The 12,965-nt window shown below is 30.3% G+C and overlaps 1 protein-coding gene and 1 pseudogene across 1 annotated transcript; both read right to left on the reverse strand.

Moving 5' to 3' along the window:
* Positions 1-1,111: 1,111 nt before the first annotated feature.
* Positions 1,112-2,670, reverse strand: LOC112997646 (polyvinylalcohol dehydrogenase). Its single transcript, XM_026126695.2, has 2 exons — positions 2,075-2,670; positions 1,112-1,573 (listed from the first exon to the last, which is right to left on the reverse strand). Exons 1-2 carry the CDS (start codon positions 2,555-2,557, stop codon positions 1,112-1,114), a joined length of 945 nt encoding a protein of 314 aa, XP_025982480.1. The 5' UTR covers positions 2,558-2,670.
* LOC102669536 (uncharacterized) lies at positions 2,592-3,715 on the reverse strand (annotated as a pseudogene).
* Positions 3,716-12,965: the final 9,250 nt, after the last annotated feature.

Consider the following 12,965-nt stretch of genomic DNA (forward strand, 5'->3'; position numbering starts at 1 on the left):
TAATTGCATATCCTCATCTTAAACTCAAAAATACTATTTAAACTATCTGCAACAAATCTGTTGCCAAATTATTCATGTGCTCTGTCATATTCAAATCCATATTTTAAAACAATTTCTGAAACATGTTAAGTCTTTTACAGGAATTAATGATTTTTTTTGGTTTAAGTAACAAGAAGTCAAATGCAAGCTCAATGACGCAAATAAAAGAAGAACAAGTGATTTTTTAAGTTAATGTTTTAATACTTAAGTGTGCTTATCAATAAAATGTTTGTAGTTTGTCTGCAATTTTGATCTTTTTAATTTTAAATGTTCACTTCTAATCTTTTTGGTTTTTCTGTTGTTAACTAAAATTAGGTCTTTCGCATTAATTCTATCGAATATTTAATGATTATGCATGTAATAAGATGTGGATATGATACTAAGTTGTATAAATAATTTAAGGTGTGATTTGGAAAACATCTTTTAGGGTGTATTACTCATGTTGGCTGGGATGTGTGCTTTCATTCAACCGGTTGTAATTAAACAAGTGGTTATTTAGTCAAATATCATGCAATGGAAAAGGATTTTTCTGTGGGATGAATGCTTTAGCTAGGCATTTGAGGATAGTAGTGGCAAATGTGGGGTACCGACCATGTGGTATGCGATTTTGTATTTCAACTTCGATGTAGTAAGTTTTCTTTAAATATGGAATACGTGGACGTAGACTGCTTGTGGTGGAGTTAAACCTTGTAGGGGATGGCGTCTATTCCTTGTGATTATCTTTCTGGTGTGGGGTTTGGTGTGATATTTTTAATGGACACTTGAGTTAGGCATAACTTGTGCACAATCTAAGTTATGTGATTAATAAAGTATGTTGCTTATAATTTTTTTTTAATAAAATGATAATTTTTAAATAAATGTTTGAAGTTCTGCTAAAGATAGAGAGAAACCCAGAAAGGAAATACATACCAGAATAATAGTTTCTGTTTAATTTATTGCTCCATTTTTTATATTTAATATGTGTTTGATAATTGATCACATAATTTTGAGAACTGTTCTTTTTCAAAAGCTTATCCAAAAGTCAAAAGAAATATAAATATTTTTTAGAACATAACTAACACAAACACGCATATTAACCACGTAAATTCTTAACAGTGTAAAAGGCAAAGAGTGAGGCTCCACCCGTAAAGTTGTTGATGAGAGACGACACGAAAACATTGTAACCATGACCCACGTATATGCATCCATTGTTGATTGACATGCCTCCATAAACAGTGGCACCAGTTTTATAGGTCCATAAAATTTTCCCATTATTGGCATCAAAAGCATAAATGGATCCCATTCTATCCGTAGATCCAGCAATGACAACTTCATTTGCAACACTAACAGGGCCATTAGTAGGGTTAGCCGTCGACCATAAAACTCTACCATTACTGGCATTCATTGCCACCCACCCACCAGCGGTTGTAGTCATGTTTGACGGTGCAAGAGTGAAATTTTTGGCCTCGGAATTGGCAATGTTGGTGTAAACCCTTCTTTCATCTGTTGCTGCACCCCATGTTCCACCTCCTGTTATACCTCCTGGCCCAGCAGGCTGCCAGAAAAAAAAATCAGTTCACAAAAACACACACACACACACATATATATATATATATATGTGTGTGTGTATGAAAGTAAAGTTTAACAAAAAATGTTTTGTAGAAGACAAATGATAGATGTTTAGATTGTTGAGATATCCAAAAATAATTGAAGGTTTAATTGGTTTGCCAATAGCGCAGAAGAAATGATTTGGAAAGACAAATTCTCATCTAATTTTAATTCAATAGATTTGGTTCCTCTAAATTTTGCTAAATTTACAGCATAATAATTTTATTATGAAAATCATATCGAATTACAAATTAAACTTAATTTATGTGTCAGATCATCTTCTGAATTTCTGATTGAAATCGATCATTACTGTACACAGTACGAAAGCTTTTTACAGTTAGAACTAAGAATAGTGGAAATATGAATAAATGATAACTTAAAGAATAACCACAAGTTGTTCACTGAAAGGAGGGGAAACAAAACTATTATACTATAAATTATCTTTTACCGTAAACCACATGAGGTTGCCGTTGTTGCGATCTAAAGCCCATGCATAGCCACTTTTCTGAACCGCAACAACAACATCTTTCTTGGTTCGATTTATATATATGGTCAACATCATTGGTGCCTCCCCAAAATCAGCATCTTGCCAAAGACCTCGGGGTGGACAATTAGGAGCTGAAGCATTTATACATGCTAAGAAAAATATATCGAAGCCTCCACACTGGCGGTACCATCTGATCTTCCCCGAATCCAAATCAAGGGCTAATATCGAATTGGAGTGGTTGTCTGGCTCAATACACTCATCTGGTTGAGTAGGTTCAGTTCGATTATTTTGTCTCTCTCGACACTGACGTATGTGTAATGGGGCAGAATAGAGGTTCCCTGTTCCAATATAGACATGGTTTCTTTTAACATCAATGGAAGGGCTGCTTCCCCAAATAGCAGCTCCTGCATATTCTCCTCTCCTATTGTTGTTATCTGGCAACATCTAGGTCCTCCACATTATGACACCAGATCGAGCATTAAGTTTTACAAAGCTTTCCACGGAATGTGCAGCATCGCTCAATGGGTACAAGTGCTTCCAGTGAAGATATTCCAACATAGTATCCTCTGTGGAGAGTTGAACATAATTCAGCAGAGGCAGAAAGATCAAATTAAACATATGGATAACAGAACTAAATCTTAATATTGCAAATGTCAAAATTTAAGATTACTGAAAAGATGCCTGACCATTTTGAAATGGTCATTCATCATACTTATTATTAAATGAATCATCAATTTAATCTCTGAAATTTTAATGATAGGTTAAATATATAAGTCCCTGGAATTAATAAAAAAAATCAAAGTAGTCCTTGAAGATCACCAGTTTGTAACTGAATTTTAATGATAGGTTAATTTGTAACTGAATTTTTAAAAAAAAAGACAAAATGATTCCTAAGATGTGCATGTAGTACTGACCCGTTGTAATATGTTCCAGACATGGTGATGAGTGCTTCAGGATGGTCATCCAAAGTGATTTTCCACACAAGCTCACCAGTTTTTATTTTGAGAGCAATAATAGCAGCAGGACTATACGTTCCAAATATCAGTAAATCCCCAGCAACTGTGGGAGTCGACCTTGACACTGTCGAATTTACATTCGGAACAACACCATCAGTTGCATTCAGACCTGTCAACATCAGCAAGTTCTTCATCCAAATAAGTGATCCATCGGCTTCTTTAACTGCGTAGATGTAACCATTCCAGCTTGGAAAATAAAGGGCACCACCATATATGGCTGGCGTTGCAGTGATATCTTTCCCTGCATAGAATTTCCACTTCAAGCGTAGCTTGGGTGCTGTTCTGGGGCTGATCTTATGCTCTTAATTTGGAAGCATATCTTCTGTTGAACAAATCTCCACCATGGTTTAACCAGTCCTGTGATTGTTGTCTAGGCCCCTATATATGCAAGAAATCAATTAGTTCAATTAATTAATAAAAGTAATCCTGAAAACTATATATACAAGAACTATAGGGAATTAACGATGGACAAAGTGGGAATTATATAGTATCGTACATTAGAGCTTGCTGCAAAGACTATTACCACATGAACACATAATAATAGTAAACGAAGAGCTAAGAGCATGTTGTATTTAGGTGGAATCATGGAATTCAAACGGGAGGTGTAGTAATTTCCAAGATATGTGTGTGTAAAGCTTATTACAAAGAGACTCACGCATATATAAAAACAAAAGTGCGGTCCAATATGCATGAAGTCGCATTAGATAATAATAATTGTTAACTTATTGACAAATACACCAAATTGTCACAAGTAGTAAAATTAAAACGAAAGTTCGAATGTCGAATTTACAAAGATTTTGTTTGTACTTTAGTTAATATATACCTAATTTGTAAGCAAGAGATAAGAAATTGTAATAGGGAGAAGAAACAAAAAATTGTAATTAAAAGGCAAGAACAAGAAAATAAACAAGATTGAATGCACTTGATAACTTCAGAATTTAAATATGTTGGGGTCTAGCATGCCCAACTATCCTTGATGCAATGTTAAAATGTTTCTCTATTTAATGTTATTTTAATTTCCATTCACATTTACTAAAACACTCAACTCTGATCCCTCATGATGAAGAGCTCAGTTTATGTATTCTCTCTCCCAAATTTCTTTGCAGAGATAAAACATTAAATTGCATGAAATATGAAGATGTATGCATAGACAAAATAACATCACTTTATCCCTAACAATGAGTTATTTAGATGTCATTTTCCAATTCTTTAGACATTACTATTTCTCAATGTATAATCTCTAAACAAATGCATGGATAATCAGATCATACAATATAATAAAGAACAAAAAAGAGATAATAGAAATTGGCATTGCATTAAATAAATGGTAAGGAAAGATTATATTACAAGAGCATTTGGCTGCTAGGCTCCCAATTGCAACAATGGGAGTTTAGCCATTGATTGCCTTGAGACATGGTTGATGGGGGATAAAAGAAGAAGATGGATGGATAGAGAAGGAGAAGGGAATAATGGATGTAGAAAGAGGGTTTTTCTTATTTGAGATACTCAGGTTTATAATGTATTTATTAGAGAGTTATAAGTCTTGATGTGTCTTAAAATTCACGTGAACTTACATTAAGCAGACCTTTTGGGCTTAACGAGTATGGCGGTGATCATGCGCTTAATGCAAGATTCGCATTAAACATGCCTTGGACTTCTTTGTGGGTCTCCTTTGCGTTAATCTTGTGCTTGCCCAATCTTCAACTTTTTCTTCAAGTTATTGCATCAATTTTTTTCTTAAAAGTACTTGCAATTTTTTTTTTTGAATTCTGTTGGTCAAAAATTAAAATAATATTAAAATCTAAAATAAAAGAATTTTAATCATTTTTAATCAAAATTGACTATCAATCAAACTCAAATTTCACAGTTATCAATAATCTTGGTGCAATCTCTTTTGGGGTATAAATTAATGAAACCCATGGTTGATGGGTAGTTTTCTCCTTTTGTTTTAACTAGAGAATATAATAAAATGAGAAACAAAATAAAAATTGGATTTATATAATTATTGAGAGCAAATCTTAAACGGTTTATTCCTTAAAGTTATTTTTCTTTTATTTAATTATGAAAGTCAATCTTTAATTTGAATTTTTTCCTTCTTTTCGTTCCGATAAAGGTTAGTAGTGTAATTCTATTTGAAGTTATTTTTAATCTTATCTCAATATTTTATATATTTTAAGTTTTATTAATCTATATAATAATACATCATTGCACATATTGTTACATTTTTAATAATTATTAGCAAAAAAATATTATTAAAGTCTTAAGTTTTATAATGAAAATTAGGACAAATAACTTATTTGGTTCCTTATCTTATTTTTTGGTTCATTTTTATCCTTTATCTCTTAGAAAGTTTATATTAGTGTTTTATCTTTTGAAACTGATTCAAAATGCTCCTTTTGTTAGTTTAAAAATAGCAGCATTAATAATATTTAGACACTCACAACTTTTTAGCCGTCACAAAATGAAAAATACTCAAATTGAAAATCTCAAACCCTAATTCTCTTTTTCCCAATTTTGAAACTCAAATCTTAATTAATATGGACTCTTCTTCTCTAACTCTCACACATTTAATTCAATTATTTTCTATGATGCGAGTTCAAATAAAAAATTGAGGCAACGCGAACAAGATCAAAGAGAGAATGATTTTGTATGTGAAAATCTTGCTTGACAATGTTCATGATAACTACACATAGGTAGAGGTGGCAATGTTCACACCTATGGGTGGAAGCATCATGAAGAAGATCAGAATGAAGATTTTGAAGGTTTGAGAACAAAAAGGGTGAAACTATGGGTGAAGGTAGTGACATTCGTGATGACAATGTTTGCAGTGGCAACGATGTTTGCAAAGATCACAAGGTAAAGTGTGAGGATCGAAGGAAGAGGAAAAATGTGACAAATGTGTTAAGGGAATTAGAGGAAGGGTGTGACATTAGGATTGGGAAGTTGAGGCAAATGATGGATGCCATGGTTGTGGAGAAGCACGTTGGTTTGGTTCTGGAGGAGGAAGAAACAAAGAACCTAGACAATATACATTTTGTAGCATTTTTAATTTAGCTGTTTATATTTTTATATTTCTAACAGAGTCAATTTTAAGTGAAGGAAAGGATTATTTTGAATTAAATATAGAAGATAAAGGACTAAAGTAAACTTTATAAAAGATAAAAAATCAAACTAAACAAAAAAATAGGTTAAGAGACTAGATATTAATATTGGCCTAAAAATTAAATATGAAAAATTATAATTAAGAAGGATAAAATTGCATACAAACTAATTAAAACATGGGAATGAATAGCACAATCCTAATATATTAAAATACATAATCAAACGCTCATGTTACTTTTCGCTATAGTGCTTTGATCCAACTTGTTATATACTTTATACCAAAAAATAAATAAAAAGGAAATTCATTAATTCTTGTATAAGTAGTGTCTAGATCAGTGGCACAGAGATTGTTATAAAAAATATGGTTGTGAACAATGAATTATTTTAATGTGTTAAATTAAAAGTCAAATGTTATAATATCCAATGTCCACCCAAGGGCTGGCCACTTGGTCTAGTGGCCACTAATGGGTAGGATAAAAATGTGTAGTGAGAGGTCCCTCATTTGAATCTTAATTTTGAAAAAATATTCTGGGGAAAGAAGAGAATTGGTACAAGACCCAGCAAGATTACATCCCAAGAACTGAACATGTGGATATACATCCAAAAAAAAATATCTGACTGTCCCCATGCATACTTTGGCCACTTTTGTTTTCCATATATACGCGAGTCTCTTTTTTCTTTATTATAGGTAAAGAAAATTTTATTAAATGAGAATAAATTGGATTAAGGCATAAGGAATGCAAGTTACCAGCTTCAAAAAGTCTGATACAGATCGAGTTATATAGAAGTGAATCCAATAAATAATTAAAAAAACATAAAAACATATGCCCTCCAAGTAAAATACCCTTACTAAAGGCATTGAATCTACTTTAAGTTATTTTTATTTTTATTTAAATGTTTTATATATTTAAGTGTTATTAATCTATATAATAATACATCATTGCACATATTGTTACTTTTTAATAATTATTAGAAAATAATATTATTAAAGTATTAAGTTTTATAATGAAAATTAGTACAAAAAAGTCAACCTCTTAAAGAGTAGCCCTCTTAAAAAGTCAACCTCATATTTTCTTATAAGGTTGAGTCCTTGAGTACTAGTACCTATTGGCATGTTTCATAGGACTCAATGTCCTTTGTTTTTTTGTTTCATAGGACTCAACGTCTTCGTCTTTATATTTCACAAGACTCAATGTCTTTTGCTTTTTAGTTTCATAGGATTCAACGTGCTAGTCTTTATGTTTCACAAGACTCAACATCCTTTGTCTTTTACTTTCATAGGACCCAACGTCCTGAACTTTATGTTTCACAGGACTCAACGTCCTCCACCTTTAATTTTTGTTTCCTTAGACTCAACGTCATCGGCATGTCTTTATGTTTTCATGAAAACTCAACGTCCTCTGTGTTTATGTTTTCATAGGACTCAACGTCCTCTGTCTTTATGTTTCCTTGGACTCAACGTCCTTTGTCTGTGTTTTCATAAGACTCAACGTCTTTTGTCTTTATGTTTTCATCGGATTCAATGTCCTCATCTTTAAGTTTTATAGGACTCAACGTTCTATGTCTTTATGTTTTCATAAGACTCAACGTCCTTTGTCTTTGTGTTTTAATAAGACTCAATGTCCTTTGTCTTTATGTTTTCATCGGATTCAACATCCTTGTCATTAAATTTTATAGGACTTAACGTTCTCTGTCTTTATGTTTTCATAAGACTCAACGTCCTTTGTCTTTATGTTTCATAGGACTTAACGTCCTTTGTCTTTATGTTTTCATAAGAATCAACATCCTCTGCTTTGTGTTTTCATAAAACTCAGAACCCTATGCTTTTTGTTTCATGAGACTCGTTTCCTTATCTTGTCATTGAACTCAAAGGTTTTTATTTAGTTGGTACATCAAATTCTTTTTTTTACAAAGATTCTTCATTCTCATGTTGTGATCAATCGAAGAATAATCCGAACAAAATTAGTATTTTTGTCTTTACTTATCTTTTACTTTTAATAAAAGATAAATAAAAAGGGATGACTGTCAGACCCTAATTTTTTCTTGCTACAAAAGAAAAAAAAAGAAAGAAAAGAAAAATTAAAGAAAAGGTATAAAAAATAATAATAAAGAAGAGAAGAAAAGAAAAGAAAAAAAATGAATGAGAAAAAATAGGAAAAAAAAGAAAGAAAAGGTAAAAATTGTTTGTGTGACCTATTGGGTTTTCAAATAGAGTCCATCACAACAAAAAGAGGATGTCAATCTACATAAAAAAGGAAAGAAAGAAAGTCTGAAAACTAATGCACATAGCAGTGCGGATCCCGAGAAAGACAAAAAGATCAATCACATCACGCCAATTAATTAATATTGTATTGTAAATATCTTGTTACCCATCTTATTTTTCCCATGTTTCAATCCTACATCTTTAATTACTAAGTGTATTCTTCACTTCTATTCTATCTCTTTCCATTTCCATTCTATTTATCTGATTTGGTAGTACTATGTCAATTATTTATTTATTTTTGCAATTTCGCATTAGCATTTTTTTAGTACACACTTACACTATGTGCTCTCCATGTTGGGTCTCCAACTTTCTTTGTGGTGTTTCAATAAAGTGTGAGAAAATTTTGTGAATGACATGTTAGATCTCCGACTTGCTTGAGTTCATAAAGTTTATCACAAAACTAAAGTCTTTTTCAAAAAGGTAACATTCTCAAATAAATTATCACTCAATTCTCTTTTTAATTTCCATGTACTTCATACGGGGTCTTTGACTTGCTTAATTGGCAGTGTTTCAATAAAGTGAGTAAATTTTGTAAATATCATGTTGGGTCTCCGACTTGCTTGACTTCAAAGAGTTTACAACAAAACCAAAATCTTTCAAAATAAAATAAAATAAAATCAACTCAACATGCAACCTCTTTTTCTATAAAGAACTGCATAAGTCTTATTTCCTCATTACATACGTAGGAGCGAGGGCAAATTACTTGTCAATCAAAAAAAAAAATCTAAAAATCAAATCAAATCTCTTTTGTTTCTAAAAATAAAAATTTGATTTCCCTTTCTAAATAAAAGAAAATATAACAAAATATAACTCATGTTTTCAAGGGAAGATAAATAATTAAAATTTAAAAGTCACTTTATTTTTTAAGCGCACTCGATTAAAGACTGTCATTTTCATGATAGACATGTGGGGTGCTAACATCTTTCCTACGCGTAAACGACTAATCTTTTTTCTCCAATAATAGATCATTCCTTATTCTTTTTTATTTTTCTGATATTTTTCTTAAATAAACATTGGTGACAACTGTCCCAAGTTTTTTATTTTTGAAAAACAATTTATTTATTAGTTTATTTATCTGATAATTTTATTTTATTGTTCCATCGTGACTTACGTTGTGACTCCCCTAAATTTGTCTATATTATTTGACAACACAAAATTCTCGATCAATCATGTATATTTTTCCTTCTTGCAAAATTGTCTGGAACTTATGTACATTTTTTCCTTTAATAGAATGTATAAAATCGCTTGTCTCTTTTATGAAGATGCATAAAAAACATACAATATAAAATATTAGCATATAAATATATAGAGAGAGAGACGAATCAAGACCAAGAAATTCTTTAGGCTGTTGGACAAAATAAGTAATTTTCATCCAATTTCTCCTCAAGGTCAACATAGCTAGCATACTCGCAGAGGCATGAGAAATGACTTTTTAAAAACATTTGTCAAAAATAAAGGAAAAAGAAATATTAGAATAGAATGAAAAGAAAAAAAATAAGATTTTTTTCCACTTTTGCTCAAGCTTATATAGAGACTGCTATGTATCAATCTAATAACAGTCAGAAATGGTAATAAAATACTACTTCAATTAATAAGTACAGATAATATTCAAATTAAAAAGTGTCATCTATTGTTTTAAATAAACTATAATTAAATTACACATTTTAGCGTGGCAAATGACTAAATCAAATATTGAAAATAAAATGTATATTAAATAACTTGATCACCCGCAATTCCTTGATGAATCCATCATGTATAACACACTTAATCTATTTTTACTCCAATCCGTAGGACTTTAAACTCCTAATAAAAATGAAGCTAGGGATCGATGGTAAAATTTATATATGTTGTACCCAAACCATATCCATTCTAGCCATCGTACATCAATTCACCAAAGGATTGAGGTACATATATAATCTACTTAGCCAAAACATTAAACATAACGGAGGAACTAGACCTAATTTTAATTAACAACTAAAAATTAAAATGATTAGATGTGAACAATTGAAATGAAAAACAACAAAATTGCACACCAACGACAATTATATCGACGATAAGCACAATTAACTCTTGGCTAGATAGTTGAAATTCAACACGAAATTCAACGATAAGCACAATTTTAAAACTCTATAAAAATTTGTAGACTTAATTTATTCAACATGAACTTTTAATTTAATGGCTAGATAGTTGAAATTCAATATATAAAAAGACTTATTATGTGATGTAACTTTACAAAGCATTATTCTTGACTTAATCTCTATTCATATTCATATGTATATAGTCATAGTTAAATTTCAGCATTGACCTCCATCGAGTTAGATGGACTATGTCTATAAACTATTAATGTATCATTAATTATGATATTTAATAACTAATTTATAACCATTACTTGCACAAACATACAGAATGTATCTAAGTTATCAAAAATAGGTGTACTAAGTCAATAGATTATTAAAACCATTAATTATTGTTATTAATAATTAATTAATAAGTATGACTTGCATAACATAATGTAACTAAGTTCGGTAAAATAGGTAATGTTTATCTACTCTATAGTTTCTTTGTAAAGAAAATAGTTTGCACGCTGGTATCTAGTCTTTTACCTTTTGTTTGAATTAGAGGATAAAATAAAATCAGTGTAAAAGCAAAAATTTAAATTAAAAAAAAATAAAAGAAATCTTAAAAACATTTATGCTATTTTTCTTTAATTAAATAAGATAATTTTATATTTGTTTTTTTTAAAAAAAAAACTCTATTTGTTTTTTTTAAAAAAAAACTCTATTTGTTTTGTTTTTGCATGAGGTTAACTAATTTAGAGCTATTTTCAAGTTCTTGTTATGCTTTCTATTTTTATTTAAATATTTTATATTTTTAAATAATAAGGTTAAGTTATGAAACTTTATATATATAAAACATCCAAGTATTCAAATATTAACTAAATATCTATTCATGTGTTCCTCGTTATAATGTTCTTTGGACCATATTTCTTGCACATGACTTCTCTTTAATTTAGACTGAATAAAACGTTAATTCCTCTAAAAGATCAAGACAGTAAACAGATTGTTTTAAAATACGGATGTGAATAATATAATGCTACCACTGTTTCGGATTAGGACCATCTAAAGTGAGATTGTTTTATTTAGAAAATAGAGTGAGTTTATCTTAATCAATTATTCAACAGTTCAAATTATTTCAATTTTAACTTTTTAAAATAAAAAATAAACTTTTATCTCATTGTTGTTATCGCACTCCCTCTCTTCCTCAGTAACTCTATTTAAATACCATTGTGGCCAAAGTGTTGTTCTTACAAGTATCCTTATCTCTTTTTGGCATCCAAGTGTTGTTACAAGTATCACATGCTGCCAATTTAAGCTTCTGAATATAATAGCAGGAGGTTTTGGGGAATAATATTTCATATTATTGTTCATTAGACATTCTTCATCTCTTTTTTTATCACGTCATATTATATGATATGCTTTTTTTCTTTCTCTTATCTCCAGGGTTCGGCAAACATCTTTCTCAGATAATTAATAGGAACTTCATGGTCAAATTAAGAGTTTACTTTTACAAGAAAAATTAGAAGAATATTTTATTGGAGGCAATAAGAAGAATACTTTATTTAATCCTCTCAGCCTTAATTACTGAAAAATAATTAAAATCATAAACTTTCCTGTAGGTGACTGGCACGAGTTTCATTGATAACGGTTAAATAAATGTTGATTTTGATAATAAAAAATAAAGTAAAAATACTTTTAAAAATAATTATTTAATAGTTATTCATGTTTAATTGTTAGAAATTGATGTTTCTCCAATTATGACTTACAAATATAAAAATTGAAAGGATTAAAAGCAAAAAAAAACTACAAAAATTACGAAGAAAAGTTGAGGATTTAGTCTCTGGCCTAGTCCAAGGTGCACTCAACACACCGCACGTGCTAAGCATGCAAACAAGCACGGTTGAAAATAATCCAAGTCTCACATCGGTTAAAAGTAATCTCACATTAAAATATATAAGTGAGGGACAACTCTTACTCCTAGAACTAGTTTTGAGGTTAAGTTAGGCTCAAAACTCACTTTCTAAGAAGCACTATAAAAAAAATATGCATGCATTAGTGACATCCAAAAATCATACATCATAGGTAAACAAGGCATGCTAGGTCCTAACATCCTTATTCTATTGAATTCTCTAATCAACTATTTTGCTCTCCATTATTTTTTCGCTATAACTATCTGTTATTATTTACTGTTTTTTTACTTATTCATACCACTATTAACCTCTTCTCTTACAAATTAAAAATTATACAATAAAAATACAAAATAAAATTCCTGTAAAATTCGATACTCGAATTTCTGAGTTTTACTACTTGGACATTTAGTGCACTTGTCAACCTGTTAACACTCATCATTGAAAATTATATATAAAAATAATACCATCTTTAATTTTGTCGGGGGCGGTACTCACTATCGGAAA

The sequence above is a fragment of the Glycine max genome, chromosome 18, assembly GCF_000004515.6.
Source record: "Glycine max cultivar Williams 82 chromosome 18, Glycine_max_v4.0, whole genome shotgun sequence".
NCBI lineage: Eukaryota > Viridiplantae > Streptophyta > Magnoliopsida > Fabales > Fabaceae > Glycine > Glycine max.